This window comes from Pseudoliparis swirei, chromosome 13 (genome assembly GCF_029220125.1).
Source record: "Pseudoliparis swirei isolate HS2019 ecotype Mariana Trench chromosome 13, NWPU_hadal_v1, whole genome shotgun sequence".
NCBI lineage: Eukaryota > Metazoa > Chordata > Actinopteri > Perciformes > Liparidae > Pseudoliparis > Pseudoliparis swirei.
Window position 1 is genome coordinate 19,953,823 of NC_079400.1, and position 19,430 is coordinate 19,973,252.

Here is a 19,430-nt window from a genome sequence, read left to right on the forward strand (position 1 = left end):
CTCTGGTCCGTGGCCCGGGGTCGGCCTCGGGGTCACTGGTTCCAGCTGCTCCTGGCCTTGTTGTCCCTGGCGACGGCTGTCCTGCAGTTCTGCTCCCTGTCCCGGGCCTCCTGCTGTGTCTCTGAAGTGAGAAAACCCAGACATTGAAATGACCCGTCTGTGACCTGTACATGACATTACAATGACCTCTATTTGACCTCTATTTGAGCTGTGCTTGACATTACAATTACCTTTATTTGACCTCTATTTGACCTCTATTTGAGCTGTACTTGACCTATATGTGTACATTTCAGTGACCTCTACTTGACCTTTACTCGTACCTTTAGCTTCGATCCCATCCGGACGGCTTCGTGGACTTCCTCGGCGCCGCCCTCCTGGCGCGGCGTTGTTCTCAGAGCGCCGCCGTCCTGCTCACGCTCCTCGTCCTCAAGGTAAACCAGAGTTCTCCTTCCCCCTCGTCCGGTCCGGTCCGTCTGGGTTTCCTCCCCGTTGACGCGGCTCGTCTCCGCCCAGCTGCTGGGGACCCTGCGGTTCGTGCGGCGGTGGGTGGTGTTCGGCGAGGTGCTCCGGAGGGCCCGGCGGGAGCTGCTGGCCGCGGCCGCCCTGCTGCTGCTGCTGCTGCTGCTCTGCGCTCACCTGGGGACCGCGGTACGACGTCCGGCCGCATGGAGCATTCCTCCGGACGTTCCGCACCTCGCTCCATGCCTCCGTCTCCGTTGCAGCTCTTCTCCCGCTCGGTGGAGGGTTTCCTGTCGCCGCGGCACGCCGGGGCCTCGGTGCTGTCCGTCCTGCGCGGCCGGACGGTTCTCCGGAGACTCTGCGGGGTCCACCCGGTCCTGGGCCCCGTCTACGGGCTGCTGGTGATGGGGGGGAGCGTCTGGCTGTTAGCCAGACTCTGTGGAGCGGTTCTCCTCCGCACATACAGGTACACGGTATTCTTCCGTTTTGTGCACATGAAGTCTAAATAATCCCAGCGCGCCGATGTCAGTCGACATCACCCAAACTCTGAAGAGTCCGGCCGTGTCTCCCACGGCGAACGATGAGCACGAACACGGGGAATGGTCGAGCGAGTAAACTTCGCATCGCTTTTGGTGTGAACGCACCTTAACGTGCTCACGATGAAGGGACCAGTGCGTGGGATCTAGTGACATCTAGTGGTGACATTGCAGATTGCAACCAACTGGAAATGCCCTTCTGCTAACTCTTCCCTTTGCGTTCAATGAGTTGAAAAGGTTACTCAAGTGCATGTAACGCATCGCTACCGACCACTGAGCACCGATGCAGCTGATTGCAGATATTTGGCCGTAGACCAATCGGACGACGCCAAAAATGTAACTGATGATGGCGCTTTGTGAGAATCGTAGATCATTTGTCTCGTTGGTGGACATGAAAGTGTCGTGTAATTTCATCTACTTTATAATGTCAGATTTTCTAAAACATGCAAGTTAGAGCTCAAGGTTCGAGAATCTGTACGACGTGCCTCGACTTAGGTGAACCACTCCGAAGTCCACTACCTTTGGGCGGCTGTAGCTCAGTGGGGTCAGGGGGTCGTCCTGCAACCGCAAGGCTGTGTGTTCGATCCCCGCTCTCCCCATTAGTTGCAAGTCGAAGTGTCCTTGAGCAAGGCACTGAACCCCCAGTTGCTTCCCGGGCGCATCACTGCAGCCCACTGCTCCTTAATAACTAAGGATGGGTGAAATGCAGAGAACTAATTTCCCCTTGGGGATTAATAAAAGTGTATATTTATATATATATATATTTTTTTACCCTCGATGTGACGTGCCTCGAGGAAGACCACGTCCCTGTGTGTAGATTAGCACCTGAGCTCAGGGGGGGGGGGGCCGTCTTCAATTGGATCACGAAGGCCGGGAACAATGAACGCCTTCTTGTTTGTTGTGCATAAAGCTTGTGGTAAAATGCATTATCGTCAGACTTCTCTCAAATTCGGCCTCCGGAGAGTCTCCAGACTGTTTTTGACGTGTACCTTGAAGAATAAACTGAATATTCTTGCAAAGTAGTGTCACTCGGAGATTCTTCTTCATCATCAATTTCTTCAAACCACCTCCGGTCAACGAGAAGATACGACAAAAGCAATCCATACATATAGTGAGAGAGACTTTTAAGGAGTGAACATGCGGTAAATGTATGTGTGGATGCTACCGATGCTCCAAAGGAGTGCCGCCATGAGCTTGTACGGGGCGGGGTGAACCCTGCAGCGAGTCGGGTTCATTGCCGACCTCCGCTGTGTCTTCCAGGGCGGCGCAGGCCGAGCTGCACCGTCCGCCCGTCCAACCCCAGGACTACGAGATGGTGGAGTTCTTCATCAAGAGACTCAAGCTGTGGATGGGACTCACCAAAGCCAAAGAGGTACATCGGCGTCGCATTTGTTCGCAAATCATTCCCGAAGCCGTCGCTGAGTCCACGCGTGTCTTCTTTTCCCTTTTCAAGTTCAGGCACAGGGTGAAGTTCAAAGGAATGGACGTCGCCCCCTCCAGGTCCTCGCAGGACTCCCGTCTCTCTACCCCGTCCTCGTCCCGCTCCCCTTCCTCGCCCTCCTCCCTATCACCCCCCCGGCCGCCGTCCTCGTCTCTCTCCGCGAGGTCCGAGGACTCGTCGGGGTCCGACGGCGGGTTTGACGTGCGGCCACACCTGGACCGCCTGCTGCCCGGCGTCAGCGCCTTGCTGTCTGGATTCGACCGGGTCAATCGGATAACTGAGGACGTCCACGACCTGGAGACGAGGCTAGAAGAGGCTCGGGCCAGGAGGAGGAGGAGGAGGAAGTGGATCGGCAACGAGGGTGGAGAAATGTTGGGAGAACCGGAGAGGCCAAAGGATCCAGAAGGAGAAGGAAGGGACGCGGGAGAAGTGAGACACAGGAAGCGAGGCGTTTCCTACCCTGAGCCGAGAGTCTCCCTTCCATCCTCCTTCTCCTTCGCCTCGCCCTCCTCCGCGGCCTCGGCGTGCCGGTACCCCCGCACACGTAGCACCGAGTCCGAACCGGCGCCGCTCCGGCCTCGCGCCTCGAGCAACATCCACGCTCCCGGAGCGGCCGAGCTCTCGACGGGGCTCTCCGGCTCGGGTCCCGCGGACTCCCCCGGACGCGGCGGGTTCCCCCGCAGGAGGGCGTGGCATTCTGGGAGCTCTCACTCGGCCGACGCGGCTCACCGGATCCTCCACGCTCCTCAGGGCGGAGGCGTCGCTCCGTGTGACGTCGGAGGGGACCTGTTGGCGTTCGCCAACACCGGGCCCGGGAGCGATGAGGGGGTGAGACGGCACATCCGCGATGACGGAGTCCCCGTGAAGAGGAAGGCCTGGACTGAGCAGGACTGACATTGGGATGAGGAAGAGGAATAAATATCCAGAGCGGTGTGCAGACGCCGGTGGGATGAGTTCCTTTCTGCTGGCGAGGTTCCATTTAGAAGACGTTAAGGAGACTGAGACTTTCTCCAGGTCTGAGAGCCCAGATGATGTCATCGGGGGGATCTCGGCTTCGGTTTGAAGACCACAGATACACATTTCTTAACATTTAAATAGTTTAGGGTGTGGAGTTTAAAAGATGTTGTGGCTTGACCCAGATAGAGGTTATATATATATATATATTTGCATTTATGTACATTTGTATATATACATGCAAATGTGTATTTGTGTAGCGGGAAGAGGATTAATGAATGTAGTATATATATTTTTTGAGTACTTTCGATAAGTGTTCACATAATAGTGTTCCTTTCAGTTATATGCTGCCGTAGCTTTGTATGAGACTCTGGGGACATTTCTCTCTGCAGACAATTAAAGACAAACGTTTGTTCCTACGCTTAATTTAATGGTGGCTATGTGAACTGTTGGTTTGGTTTCATCGTGTATTATTATTTTATGTCGTAACACAGTAAACACTTGGTGAACTTGCAAAAGAATGCGGCCAAAGCACAAAAGAGAAGACATGGATATCAACAAAAGAGAATACAGAGAGAGTAATTAAGGGCTGTGTATTGTGTTTCAGGCAAGTACTAACCAATCAGAGGCCGAATAGGGCGGGTCTTAAAGAAAATAAACCAATCAAATGAAGGCCAATTCCGCTTACATCATATTCCTCTATTGTTGTATATAAATATATACATGCACACATATAAACATACATAGACATACAAAAATCACATTTATTGTGGTAATTTGACATAAAATACAAAATTCAAATGCTTAAGAAATACAAGATTGTTTTAAAGATGTTTGCATCATTAAGAAAAAAACTGATTTGATATGATTTATTAGCTGCTAAGAGTTATTTAAAGGAAGTTAAATATCCTATAATACATCTTGATTATCTGTTATAAATTTAAGTGAAAACATCTTCAAACATATATATATATTTTCAAATATTGTTGACAAAAAAAATAATGTAAAAAAAATATATATATATACATCGATTGTATTTGTATATGTATAAATATGTGTATATGTAAAAATAATACAAAATTAAGAAAATATTATATATATATTGTATTTTTCTATATATAGCTTTATATAATATTAATATATAGAAAAATACAATATATATACATATACATATTGTATTTTTCTTAAACAAAAGCAGAACTTCATCAACTGAGTTTTCTGGGTTGAGAGAACAGTTCCTCCTTCAAGCGGTGGTAGCGCCCCCTCCTGGCCATGAGCTGTCGGTGCGTGCCCTCCTCCACCACGACGCCCTTCTCCAGGAACACGATGTGATCCGCCTTCTCCGCGGTCTGCAGCTGGTGAGCCACCACCAGCACGGTCCGGCCACCGGCCAGAACCTCCTGCAGAACCTGGGGGAGACAAAGGGACCGTCAGGAGGTTTCAGGTGGTTTCAGGGGGTTTCAGGAGGTTTCAGAAGGTTACAGGTGGTTTCATGAGGTTTCAGGAGGTTTCAGGTGGTTTCAGGAGGTTTCATGAGGTTTCAGGTGGTTTCAGGAGGTTTCATGTGGTTTCAGGAGGTTTCAGGTGGTTTCATGAGGTTTCATGAGGTTTCAGGTGGTTTCAGGAGGTTTCATGTGGTTTCAGGAGGTTTCATGTGGTTTCAGGAGGTTTCATGTGGTTTCAGGAGGTTTCATGTGGTTTCATGTGGTTTCAGGAGGTTTCATGAGGTTTCAGGTGGTTTCAGGAGGTTTCATGTGGTTTCAGGAGGTTTCAGGAGGTTTCATGTGGTTTCATGTGGTTTCAGGAGGTTTCATGTGGTTTCAGGAGGTTTCATGAGGTTTCAGGTGGTTTCAGGAGGTTTCAGGTGGTTTCATGTGGTTTCAGGAGGTTTCAGGTGGTTTCATGAGGTTTCATGTGGTTTCAGGTGGTTTCAGGAGGTTTCAGGTGGTTTCAGGAGGTTTCATGTGGTTTCAGGAGGTTTCATGAGGTTTCAGGTGGTTTCAGGTGGTTTCATGAGGTTTCATGTGGTTTCAGGTGATTCCGGGCTGTCGTCAGCGCTCAGACGTGTTCTCTCTACTCACGGCGTGCTGCGTGTCCACGTCCAGCTGGCTGGTGGCCTCGTCCAGGATGATGACCCGCGGCTCTCGGACCAGCGCTCTGATGACGGCCACGCTCTGCTTCTGACCTTCTGACAGCGCCGCGCCGCACTCCCCCACGTCTGAAACGATGAAAACCCCAAACTCAGTCCATCCCCGCCTAGTTTCCTCCTGAGCAAACCAGGCATTTAAAGATAAATATAATAGCATTTGTTTTATGCACATTATTGGAAACATAGACACATACAAATAAAAATAAATACATTCCTCTCATTATGCAAACGAACACATAAAATAAGATAAAATAATCCTTTATTTAGTCCTGCAGCGGGAAGAGTAACAGGATAACAGCAGCAAATAACAAATAAATAAAAACAAGTTTGATAAATAAGAAAGAAATGTTAAATACACAGGCAGGATGACCTATAAAAGTAGGTTCAGGCTTCCTCGTGTGGTTACAGGTGGTACTGCAGCTAGAAGGGGGAAATCATTAATATTGTACATTTACAGACTTGTGATCATCGATGACGGCCGACAACACAAAGGCACCGTGGTGGCATTTAATGGACGACAACAACAACAACATCAACGTACCCGTGTCGTATCCGTTCTCCATCTTAGAGATGAAGTCGTGCGCCTGGACTCTCCTCGCCGCCTCCTCCACCCGCCGGGCGGAGCAGCGCTGCAGGCCGTACGCCATGTTGTACCTCAGAGAACCAGAGAACAGCTGAGGATTCTGGGAAACCAGCGCCACCTGGAGACGGGAGGGGGAAGCACACGCTTTAGTGGTGCTGGAGGAGGAGGAGGAGGAGGAGGAAGAAGAAGGGGAAGAGGAGGAAGGGACGGAGGAGGAGGAGGATAAGAAGAAGGAGAATGAGAAGAAGAAGAATGAGGAGAAGAAAAATAAGGAGAAGAAGGAGAAGAAATATGAAAAAAGAAGAAGAAAGAGAAGAAGGAGGAGGAGGAGATGGGGAAGGAGGAGGAGGAGGAGGGGAAAGAGAAGAATTGGGAGGAGAAGGAGAAGAAGAAGCGAAAGAAGAAGAAAACGAAGGAGAAGAACAAGAAGAAGGAGGAGGAGGAGAAGAACAACAACAAGAAGGAGGAGAAGAAGAACAAGAAGAAGGAGAACAAGTAGAAGCACAAGAAGAAGGAGAACAAGAACAAGAAGAAGGAGGAGGAGGGGAAGAGGAGGAAGGGACGGCGGAGGAGGAGGATAAGAAGGAGAAGAAGAAGAAGAACAAGAAGAAGGAGGAGAACAAGGAGGAGGAGGAGAAGGAGAACAAGAAGAAGAACAACTAGAAGGAGGAGAAGAAGGAGAACAAGAAGAAAGAGGAGGAGAAGAAGAACAAGAAGGAGAAGAAGGAGAACAAGAAGAACAACAAGAAGGAGGAGAAGAAGGAGAACAAGAAGGAGGAGGAGGAGAAGAAGAAGAACAAGAAGAAGGAGGAGAACAAGAAGAAGGAGGAGGAGGAGGAGAAGAAGAACAACAAGGAGGAGGAGAACAAGAAGAACAACAAGAAGGAGGAGAAGAAGAAGAAGAAGGAGAACAAGAAGAAAGAGGAGGAGGAGAAGAAGAAGAACAAGAAGGAGGAGAAGAAGAACAAGAAGAAAGAGGAGGAGAAGAAGAACAAGAAGGAGGAGAAGAAGGAGAACAAGAAGCAGGAGAAGGAGAACAAGAAGGAGGAGGAGGAGAAGAAGAACAACAAGAAGGAGGAGAAGAAGGAGAACAAGAAGAACAACAAGAAGGAGGAGAAGAAGGAGAACAAGAAGAAGAACAACAAGAAGGAGGAGAAGAAGAAGAAAGAGGAGGAGGAGAAGAAGAAGGAGGAGAAGAAGGAGAACAAGAAGAAGGAGGAGGAGAAGAAGGAGAACAAGAAGAAGAAGGAGGAGGAGGAGAAGAAGGAGAACAAGAAGGAGGAGGAGAAGGAGAACAAGAAGAAGAAGAACAAGAAGGAGGAGAAGAAGGAGAACAAGAAGAAAGAGGAGGAGAAGAAGAACAAGAAGGAGGAGAAGAAGGAGAACAAGAAGAACAACAAGAAGGAGGAGAAGAAGGAGAACAAGAAGAAGAACAAGAAGGAGGAGAAGAAGCAGGAGGAGGAGAAGGAGAACAAGAAGAAGGAGAACAAGAAGGAGGAGGAGGAGAAGAACAACAAGAAGGAGGAGAAGAAGGAGAACAAGAAGCAGGAGAAGGAGAACAAGAAGGAGGAGGAGGAGAAGAAGAACAACAAGAAGGAGGAGAAGAAGGAGAACAAGAAGAAGAACAACAAGAAGGAGGAGAAGAAGGAGAACAAGAAGAAAGAGGAGGAGGAGAAGAAGAAGGAGGAGAAGAAGGAGAACAAGAAGAAGGAGGAGGAGAAGGAGAACAAGAAGAAGAAGAACAAGAAGGAGGAGAAGAAGGAGAACAAGAAGGAGGAGGAGAAGGAGAACAAGAAGAAGAACAACAAGAAGGAGGAGAAGAAGGAGAACAAGAAGAAAGAGGAGGAGAAGAAGAACAAGAAGGAGGAGAAGAAGGAGAACAAGAAGAACAACAAGAAGGAGGAGAAGAAGGAGAACAAGAAGAAGAACAACAAGAAGGAGGAGAAGAAGGAGAACGAGAAGAAGGAGGAGAAGAAGGAGAACGAGAAGAAGGAGGAGGAGAAGGAGAACAACAAGGAGGAGGAGGAGGAGAAGGAGAACAACAAGAAGGAGGTGGAGAAGAACAACAACAAGAAGGAGGAGAAGAAGAAGAACAAGAAGAAGGAGAACAAGAAGAAGCACAAGAAGAAGAAGAAGAAGGAGGAGGAGGAGGAGGAGGAGGAGCAGACCTTCTGGTGGAAGTACTTGTGCTCGTAGAGGTGCAGCGGCTCCCCGTCCAGCAGGATCTGACCCTCCTGAGCCTCGTAGAGTCGCTTCAGGAGAGCGACGCACGACGACTTGCCGGAGCCGGAGGGCCCCACGAGGGCCGTCATGGCGCCGGGCCGCAGCACCATGTTCACGGCCTGAGAGGAGGAGGAGGAGGAGGAGGAGGAGGAGAACCGCGTCAACCAGGGTCACACGTCACCGACTCGGCCCTCGGCCTGCGTTACCTTCAGAGCCGGCGGGCCCCCGGCGGCGGAGGGATACGTGAAGCTGACGCCCCGGAACTCGATTCTGCCCTCCAGCCGCTCGGGCGCCAGCCGGCCCGTGCGGCCCCCCGGGGTCCGGTCCAGGTAGCCGAACACTTTGGAGATGACGCCCACCGTGGACAGCGTCTCCCCGTAGCAGTACATGATCTCCTGGGACGGAGACAGACAAGTCAACAACAACAACAACAATGGCGGCGTGCGTCGGCGGCGCCGTCACCCTCAGGTTGGTGGACATGGGCTTCTGGTACAGGAGGAAGGAGACGAGGCCCCCCACGCCGAGCCGGCCCGACGAGACCAGAGCCCGGGCCTGGACCAGCATGAGGACCTTGATGCCCAGAGTCACCAGCTGCAACAACAACAACAACACAATGATTGGATAAAAAGTCAAAACTTTGATGCAGCATTTAATTTTCTACTAAACCAGTTAAAGCCTTTCACTCGTTGTCTCTTAGTTTTTTATTATTAATTCGTATTTTTCTCACTTAATGAGTAAAAGACTCAAAATTGTGAAAATACACACAAACTTTTTATAAGAATTGAGACGTTATGTTTGTGAGAAATATGCTTAGAAACTAGTTTAGACCAGTTTAGTCTGGTTTAGACCGGTTAGCCCAACATTGTTTTATCATAAACTTTAACCTTGTAAATCAGAAATTTGACCAAAACAGTGAGTAAAAAAAGTTTGCATTAAAAGAAGAAGAAGGAAGAGGAGGAGGAGGAGAAGAAGAAGAAAGAAGAGGAGGAGGAGTAGAAGAAGAAGAAGACCCTCTCTAGCCCCACATAGTCTTCTCATAACTGTGACCTTGTAGATCTGACCTCTGACCAGAGGTCGTCTCACCGTCTCTCCGCCGCCTCATGAAGGTTTCATGACTTATCATCTTCTTCTTCTCTTCGATCTCTAACGTGTTTATCTGATAGTTCTTGAACCTCTCGTGACTTCTGGACTCACCCTGCGCACCAACAGGAAGGCGGCGCTGTAGACGCCTGAACGCCTCTTCACGGCGCCGAGGCGCCGCAGAGCCTCACCGTAGCGCCGCCGCTCCTCAGGCTCCGCCCCCGAGCCACGCACCGTACGGACCCCCCCGAAGGCCTGCAGGGCCAGGGCTCTGGTCTGGGCGTGGCAGTCCTGGACCTGGTCCTTCAGGTCCTGTTGGGGAGGGGGGCACATGCTTAGTGCTGGAGGAAGAGGAGGAGGAGGAGGAGGAGGAGGAGGAGGAGGAGGAGGAGGAGAAGAAGGAGGAGGAAGAGGAGAAGAAGGAGGAGGAGGAGCAGGAGGAAGGGGAGGAGGAAAAAGAGAAGAAGGAGGAGAAGAAGGATGAGGAGGAGGAGGAGGAAAAAGAGAAGGAGGAGGAGGAGGAAGAGAGAGAGGAGGGGGAGGAGGAGTAAAAAGAGAAGAAAAAGAAGTATGAGGAGGAGGAGGAGGAGGAAAAAGAATGAGGAAAAGGAGGGAGGAGAAAGGAGGAGTATGAGGTAGAAGATGAAGAGGAGGAAGAGGTGGAGGAGGTTGGAGAAAGAGAAGAAAAAGAAGAACAAGAAGAAGAAGCGGCTCCGCCCATTCGTGGCTCCTTCCCCTCCGTGGCCCCGCCCCCTCTGTGGCCCCGCCCCCTCACCTTAGCCAATGCGATGTGCTTGTTCTGCATGGCGGCCATGACGGGCATCTCCAGGCAGCAGAGCGCCGTGAGCTCCCAGGAGACGCTCCACATCACCGCGAGCATCAGGGCGCCGCGCACCGCGCTGCGCACCACGGTGTTAGCGCTCAGCGCCACGGAGCGGCCCATCCGGTCCACGTCGGAGTGGAGGCGGGACGAGAGCCCGCCTGGGGGGGGTCAGAGGTCACACGGTCAGTTAAAGACATGGGACAACTATTTATCTTGCTGCACGCTCGTTGCGACAAGGAATGACCACTGACTCCTCGACCCCTGACTCCTTGACCCCTCGGCCCCTCGACTCTCACCGGGGTTGTTCTCCTCAAAGAAGTGCACCTCCTGCTGCAGCAGCGTGTGGAACAGCAGCCGCTTCAGCCTCTTGTTCAGCCGGCTGAGAGCCGACATGAAGAGGCCTCCTCTGAGGCCGGAGAACAGAGAGCTGGGCAGGGACATGTTGTATTATATATTATACATCATATATTATATATTAATTATTATATATGATATATTATATATTATACATCATATATTATATATTAATTATTATATATGATATATTATACATTATATATTATATATTATACATCATATATTATATATTACATATTATATATTATACATCATATATTATATATTATATATCATATATCATATATTATACATGATACATTACATATTATATATTATACATCATATATCATATATTATACATGATACATTACATATATTATATATTATACATCATATATTAAATATTATATATTAAACATCATATATTAAATATTATATATCATATATTATACATCATATATTATATATTATACATCATATATTATATAAATCATATATCATATATTATACATCATATATTATACATCATATATTATACATTATACCTCATATATCATACATTATATATTATACATTATATATCATATATTATACATCATATATTATACATGATACATTATATATTATACATCATATATTATACATAATACATCATATATAATATATAATATATCATATATTAAATATTATACATCATATATTATACATCATATAATATATATTATAGAATATATATTATACATCATATATTATACATCATATATTAAATATTATATATTATACATCATATATTATATATCATATATCATATATTATACATGATACATTACATATTATATATTATACATCATATATTATATATCATATATTATACATGATACATTACATATTATATATCATATATTATATATTATACATCATATATTATATATCATATATCATATATTATACATGATACATTACATATTATACATTATACATCATATATTATATATTACATCTTATATATTATACATCATATATTATATATTATACATCATATATTATACATGATACATTACATATTATATATTATACATCATATATTATACATCATATATTATATATCATATATTATATATTATACATCATATATTATACATGATACATTACATATTATATATTATACATCATATATCATATATTATACATGATACATTACATATTATACATTATACATCATATATCATATATTATACATGATACATTACATATTATATATTATACATCATATATTATATATTATACATCATATATTATATATTATACATGATACATTACATATTATATATTATACATCATATATTATACATCATATATGATATATTATATATCATATATCATATATTATACATGATACATAGTATACATTATACATCATATATTATATATTATACATCATATATTATATATTATATATCATATATTAAATATTAAACATCATATATTATACATCATATAATATATATTATGCATCATATATTATACATGATACATTACATATGATATATTATACATCATATATTATATATCATATATCATATATTATACATCATATAATAAATATTATATATCATATATTATACATCATAAATTATATATTATACATTATATATTATACATCATATATTATATTATATAAATCATATATTATATATCATATATTATACATCATATATTATATATTATACATTATATATCATATATTATACATCATATATTATACATGATACATTATATATTATACATCATATATTAAATATTATACATCATATATTATACATTATATATCATATATTATACATCATATATCATATATTATACATGATACATTATATATTATACATCATATATTATATATTATATATCATATATCATATATTATACATCATATATTATATATTATATATTATACATCATGTAATATATATTATTTATTATATATTACATATTGTATATTATTTAGTAAAAATACCTTCCGAGGGAGACGAGCGCCAGCTGTCCGATTGCGTAACTGAAGCTGGTCTGAAGCTCTTGACCTCTGAGCCCGTCGATGACCTCGCCCTGATACAACGGGACGAGCGTATCGCCTGTGAGGGTAGACGAGGGATTAAGGTTACGGTACACGGGAAAGTAGAAGTACACCTGCAGGTGAACTTCTCACAGATGAATGTACTTTGAGGAGCAGGTGTGCTGGTGACTCACAGACGACCCCTAAGATGAGGAAGCTGAAGGCGGCGACCAGGTGGGCGGCGTCCGGCCTGAACAGCCTCAGCATCCTCGCCAGCAGCCGCCCGGCGCCCGGCGGTCCGGACACGCCCCCCATTCTGATTGGTGGACGGAGAGACGGCAGGAGGTCCAATCTGACGGAGGAACACGTGTTTAGTTTACTGGAAGTAAATGTTTACATAATACAATAAATAAATTTATTAACTTACAATGAACAATACAGGTAAAGTACCATGAAACTTCTGTATACATTATGCTTAGGGAGTACATGTACTCAAGTATTGTGCTTAGGGAGTACATGTACTCAAGTATAGTGCTTAGGGAGTACATGTACTCAAGTATTGTGCTTAGGGAGAACATGTACTCAAGTATAGTGTTTAGGGAGTACATGTACTCAAGTATTGTGTTTAGGGAGTACATGTACTCAAGTATAGTGCTTAGGGAGAACATGTACTCAAGTATTGTGCTTAGGGAGAACATGTACTCAAGTATAGTGCTTAGGGAGTACATGTACTCAAGTATTGTGTTTAGGGAGTACATGTACTCAAGTATAGTGCTTAGGGAGTACATGTACTCAAGTATTGTTTAGGGAGTACATGTACTCAAGTATAGTGCTTAGGGAGTACATGTACTCAAGTATTGTGTTTAGGGAGTACATGTACTCAAGTATTGTGTTTAGGGAGTACATGTACTCAAGTATAGTGCTTAGGGAGTACATGTACTCAAGTATAGTGCTTAGGGAGTACATGTACTCAAGTATTGTGTTTAGGGAGTACATGTACTCAAGTATAGTGCTTAGGGAGTACATGTACTCAAGTATTGTGTTTAGGAGCACATGTACTCAAGTATTGTGTTTAGGAGTACATGTACTCAAGTATAGTGCTTAGGAGTACATGTACTCAAGTATTGTGTTTAGGAGTACATGTACTCAAGTATAGTGCTTAGGGAGTACATGTACTCAAGTATAGTGCTTAGGGAGTACATGTACTCAAGTATTGTGTTTAGGGAGTACATGTACTCAAGTATTGTGTTTAGGGAGTACATGTACTCAAGTATTGTGTTTAGGGAGTACATGTACTCAAGTATTGTGTTTAGGGAGTACATGTACTCAAGTATAGTGCTTAGGGAGTACATGTACTCAAGTATAGTGCTTAGGGAGTACATGTACTCAAGTATAGTGCTTAGGGAGTACATGTACTCAAGTATTGTGTTTAGGGAGTACATGTACTCAAGTATTGTGTTTAGGGAGTACATGTACTCAAGTATTGTGTTTAGGGAGTACATGTACTCAAGTATAGTGCTTAGGGAGTACATGTACTCAAGTATAGTGCTTAGGGAGTACATGTACTCAAGTATTGTGCTTAGGGAGTACATGTACTCAAGTATAGTGCTTAGGGAGTACATGTACTCAAGTATAGTGCTTAGGGAGTACATGTACTCAAGTATTGTGCTTAGGGAGTACATGTACTCAAGTATAGTGCTTAGGGAGTACATGTACTCAAGTATTGTGTTTAGGGAGTACATGTACTCAAGTATAGTGCTTAGGGAGTACATGTACTCAAGTATTGTGTTTAGGGAGTACATGTACTCAAGTATTGTGTTTAGGGAGTACATGTACTCAAGTATAGTGCTTAGGGAGTACATGTACTCAAGTATTGTGCTTAGGGAGTACATGTACTCAAGTATTGTGTTTAGGGAGTACATGTACTCAAGTATTGTACTGAAGTATAAGTATAAAGTTAGCCTAAAACACACACGTACTTGGGTAAACACGTTTTTGATACGTGACGTCACAGTAGCTATAGCTGTATGGAGCGTCCTACTTGTATGTTGTTGATAACTCGGTGTCGGTCGCTTCTGTCCCGCGTTGCTTCTGAGTGTTCAAACTTAACACGTCACGCATTAATACGACCACGAAGATGACGCTATAAAGATTAATTTAATAACTTACTGTGCGTGTTTCCTCCTTCGAGCCGTCCACGGTACGAAACACTTTCAGCTCGCTGACTTTCACTTTCACTTTCAACAGCGTCGATAGACTAGAAATTACGGTAAGAGCGTCGATAACCTAGACATTACGGTAAGAGCGTCGATAGACTAGACATTACGGTAAGAGCGTCGATAGACTAGACATAATGGTAAGAACGTCGATATAGTTGATATACTCAACATTAAGGTGAGAGCCTTACGGTAAGAGACATTACGGTAAGACTGGCGATATACTAGACATTACGGTAAGAGCGTCTATATAATCGATATACTAGACATTATGGCAAGAGCATCGAAATTATCGATAGACTAGACATTACAGTTAGAGCGTTGATATACTTAATAGACCAGACTTACGGTAAAGCGTATGAGCGTGTCGGAAGTGATTTCAAAATAAGAGCACACTTCCGGTGAATGTGATTTACAATCATTACGCCTGTAAATACAGATACATTAAAACTAAATGAATGAAACGCAGTGGCGGGCCGTCAGGGCCAGCAAGGCCTTCTCTGCTGGCCTAAACATCATCAGAATATATATTTTTTTCTAAATATATTTCCCCACAAATATGTATTCAATTATTTCCCAGAGTAAGAGTTATTCTCTTAATTTCATAGCGTTCCTCTTGGTTGCGCTGCTGCCAGCCCCAGGTTGAGATTTGGAGGGCTGGTCTTTATGTTAGATCTTTTATCCAATCATATTCAGCCATCGTGTGTTGCCAGGGGGCTAAAATCTGCCCTCAGGCCTGCAGAATCAACATTGCGGGCGCTGGTAGCTTCAAGTGAATGGGAATGACAATGTTGTGTCAACCAATCAGCTTTAGAGTTGGCTCCTCTAGGCCTTCTAGAAGGCCCCGGAACCGGCACAGGAGCAGCTAGCAGGCGGAGGGCGTGCACGTCTTTTGATTGGATGACCAATATTGAGAGGCGGGGTCTATGGGCAGGTATATGCAGAACCTCAGAACTAGGAAACTGAATTTGATAAAGGAAATAATTCGCGCACTACAAAGCTGTTTTTTCAACCCACAATGGCGGAAGGAGGAGAAGATGTCGATTTGGTCGAGCATATACTTTTAACGCCTTTCTCAAGACGAACTTTTCAAGAAAAGTTAGACATCGTAAGGAGAGGTCGCCGACGCTACTTTTGTCACAGGCGGGGAAGTAGTGACTATCCCTGTGTCCACGGCTTCTGTCGAGCGGTCATTCTCGGCCTTAAAGCGAATCAAAACGTATTCCAGAAATGCTACTGGACAGACTCGGCGTTCAGCATTAGCCTCCATGTCGATAGAAAAGGACTTATTGGTGGAACTAAAACGCACAGATAGACTGTACAACAGTCATTGAAGTCTTCTTGAGGAAAGAAAGAAGGATGGATTTTGTGTTCAAATAATCAGTCTTTGGTGAGTAGGCATACAATGCATTCTATTTTTTATTAAATGTGTATGTATGTTTGGCACAAAATAAAATGGCAAATAGCCTATGTTGCAAATTATTTGTTTTCTTTCTTTTATTTTCAGTGAATAGTTATGTGTCTTTATCATCACGGTGAATCTGCTTTGGGTGCGACAATGCCCTGTTTAGTGAACAAACTGGTGCAAGTGACTTTTTTTCTTCTTTTTCTCCGTCCCGATGCGCGCATTCTGCAGCGCGCGAGACGGAGAGCCGAGAGAAATGACATGCTGTTGTGTAGAGACGATCAACATCAGACGGCTGTTTAGTTTAATAAATGAACAAAGACGTGCTATAGAGAAAATGACGGGGGCGGGCCAATTTTTTTTAATGTCATGTGATCTACCAATACTACGCCGCGATCGACCGGTAGGTCGGGATCGACGTATTGAGCAGCCCTGGGGCCTCATTCATAACGGCGTGCGTAGGAAGGTTGCTTACGTAATAGAAAGCAAAAAAATAGGTACAAAAAATTTACGCCATTTTCCCATTCATAAAACCTTGCGTAAATGCGAGGGAAGTGCGTACCGCACATCCTACGCCGGTTTCCCTTTATAAATCACAATCAACTTGAAATGCGGAGCAGCTTTTGCGGTCTTCCCGTCACACCCATATTTGCCCATAAATAGTCATTGATACGCCCATAATGAATATTCATCAAACTACACACAAACTACATCGAACATGGCAAACAAGGAAAAAAGAGGCAAAAAAAGAAACTTTAACAACTGTGAAGTAGAAATCCTTGTCGGAGAAATCGAGACGAGGCAACACATTTTGTTTGGTGGCCATAGCATTGGCGTAACAAATGCCAAAAAGGCAAGAGAGTGGCAGCATGTGACAGATGCTGTCAACGCTGCATTAGCACAGGGTCGCACTGTTGCGGAAATCAAAAAGAAGTGGTCCGACATTAAGGTGGACGCCAAAAAACGCCTATATCACACAGGCAGAGTGTGTGTGCCACGGGAGGGGGAACAGGAGCACCGGATCTCACCCCTATGGATGAAAGGCTGGCCGGTATAATCGGCGAGTCCCTGCTGAGTGGAGTGGTGACGGAGGCAGATGGGGACACTGATGTTAAGGTTGCACCGACTGAACTAGGTAACCACATTTATATACCCGTGTTTGAAATGAGAGTAAACCAAATGTATTCAAGTTGTGTGATATCTGCTGGTATGTAAATAAAACAATACGTGTATTTCGAAAACAAATCATAACTTTATTAAGAAAAAAGAATTAACAAGATGCTGGTTCCACCAGGGTAGGAGGACCTCGCGAGGAACCTCGTGCCTCGAGCCCCGCTGCCTCCACGGGCACGGCACCTCCTGCCTCCACGGGCACGGCACCTCCTGCCTCCACGGGCACGGCGGCTCGGCAGCCTCGAGCCCCGCTGCCTCCACGGGCACGGCACCTCCTGCCTCCACGGGCACGGCACCGTGCCTCGAGCCCCGCTGCCTCCACGGGCACGGCACCTCCTGCCTCCACGGGCACGGCACCGTGCCTCGAGCCCCGCCCGGCGTCTCCACAGCACCTCCTCGCAGCCCTCCAGCAGCGGCCGTGTCCTCACAGATGCAGTCCTGCAGAATCAGAGGGACACACTTGCTGCAGTACACGAGGTTGCAAGAGAGCTGGGACAAATTCGTCATGTGTTGGGAGAAATATGCACTTGTTTAAAAGATATAGCCAATAAATAAGTTGTTTCAATACCTTGTTGTGTGTGTAAGTTACGCATCACATCCAGACGCTGTTGAACTCCACCTGGGTGTGGGTGTGGATGTGCATGGGGAAGGGGGTCTGGCTCGTGGCCGGTACATGCAGCCTCAGGGGGTAACGGCACATTTTTAAGGAGTGCCAAATTGTGCAGCACAGCACACGGCCTCACAATTTGGCACACCTTCAAATCAAATTTTATTTATATAGCACATTTAAAATAGATTTTCGGTCGAACCAAAGTGCTGCACATGCCTTGTCCGGTTTATAGCAAAGCTTTCCTCCTGTGGCATCGAGGCAGCGCCACCTGCCCTTTAGCAGGCCTATTGAGCGCTCTACCACAGCTCGTGCCTGGCTGTGGCGAGTGTTGTAATTTCGCTCCTCTGCGCTCGCGGTTGTTGAACGGGTGAGCAGCCACCGCTGAGGGATATCCACTGTCACCTGTAGTGTTGATACATAGGTTATATAACGCAGCATATATACATTATTAATTATTTAGAGTTTTAAAATCTTACCCAAAAGATACCCATCACGCACAGCTCCAGCCTCAAGTCGGCCAACACTGCTGTTTCGCCAAATGAAGGAGTCGTCGTTGACCCAGGCCACCGAGCAACCACATTGGTGAACAGCATGTTAGCATCACATATAATTTGGACATCGAATGAAAGTGCTTTCGATTAACGAATGCACTTTCATTGATACTGGGTGCCCTTACAGCAATGTGAGTGCAGTCAATGGCACCGATTACATTTGTGAAACCGGACATTGCTGCAAATTGCATTTTTTTATTTGCCTGCTCATCCACCGTGTAAGGAAACTTTATGTATAAAGGCGACAACGCAATTATACCTCCCAACACATCTGGCATAATACGGCTGAGGGTGGGCTGGGATATCCCGACCTATCAGCCATTTCCTCTGAAACGTGCGGTTGCCAGAAATCCAAGTGTTGTCAATACTTGATTGAACCGCACGCTCGGTTCCTTCGGTGCTCCGCCTAACTCCGGACCCAACACAGCACACAGCTCTAGTAAACGGCTCTTGAAATCGGAACCGGCTCATGAGCCACTCATCATTATTGGCCAGCAAATCTTGCCGGTCTCTGAAATTACGCACCCTCCGCACTCTTCCATTTGCCAAGTCCTCTAATAGTGCCAAATCAGCCATTGTGCGTCATTACGCATTGTGGCACGCCTTTTATACACACCGCCACCTGATTGTATATGATAAGGTACAGGTGGTGAAATGACCCTGCTTTTATTGACTGGTCCATTTGCTAGCCATAATAAGACGGAGATTCGTCCTAATCATAAGGAATATTAATAGTTATATGGCTTCCTTTTCACTCTATATGTAAGGCACCTAAAGCTGAATCTGTGTTAACCCTTGTTTTAGCCTGCTACTGTTAGAAGTTATTATCGATAATTGA

The 19,430-nt window shown here is 44.9% G+C and overlaps 2 protein-coding genes across 2 annotated transcripts in view; one reads left to right on the top strand and one right to left on the bottom strand.

Annotated features, from left to right (window-relative positions):
- pkd1b (polycystic kidney disease 1b) overlaps positions 1-3,330 on the top strand; it is a 29,319-nt gene extending 25,989 nt beyond the window's left edge. The window contains 6 exon segments of the mRNA XM_056430474.1: positions 1-126; positions 327-431; positions 514-648; positions 723-925; positions 2,256-2,367; positions 2,449-3,330. The exon segment at positions 1-126 is cut by the window's left edge and continues 42 nt beyond it. Coding sequence (XP_056286449.1) covers positions 1-126; positions 327-431; positions 514-648; positions 723-925; positions 2,256-2,367; positions 2,449-3,330 — 1,563 coding nt within the window.
- A 636-nt stretch (positions 3,331-3,966) lies between these two features.
- On the bottom strand, positions 3,967-15,190 carry tap2t (transporter associated with antigen processing, subunit type t, teleost specific). Its single transcript, XM_056429112.1, has 12 exons — positions 14,807-15,190; positions 12,832-12,989; positions 12,602-12,716; positions 10,545-10,675; positions 10,201-10,406; positions 9,540-9,737; positions 8,808-8,936; positions 8,552-8,740; positions 8,291-8,464; positions 6,081-6,240; positions 5,472-5,608; positions 3,967-4,799 (listed from the first exon to the last, which is right to left on the bottom strand). The coding sequence occupies exons 2-12, from the start codon at positions 12,950-12,952 to the stop codon at positions 4,596-4,598; spliced, it is 1,764 nt and encodes a 587-aa protein (XP_056285087.1). The 5' UTR covers positions 12,953-12,989; positions 14,807-15,190; the 3' UTR covers positions 3,967-4,595.
- Positions 15,191-19,430: the final 4,240 nt, after the last annotated feature.

What these genes read in the sequence shown, in the direction of transcription:
- tap2t (XM_056429112.1), bottom strand. Translation starts at nt 12,952, where the DNA reads ATGGGGGGCGTGTCCGGACCGCCGGGCGCCGGGCGGCTGCTGGCGAGG. An exon ending in GCGCTCGTCTCCCTCGGAAG is followed by an intron (nt 10,676 to 12,601) that starts GTATTTTTACTA and finishes GTCCCTGCCCAG; the next exon opens with CTCTCTGTTCTCCGGCCTCA. An exon ending in CCTTCCTGTTGGTGCGCAGG is followed by an intron (nt 8,937 to 9,539) that starts GTGAGTCCAGAA and finishes TTGTTGTTGCAG; the next exon opens with CTGGTGACTCTGGGCATCAA.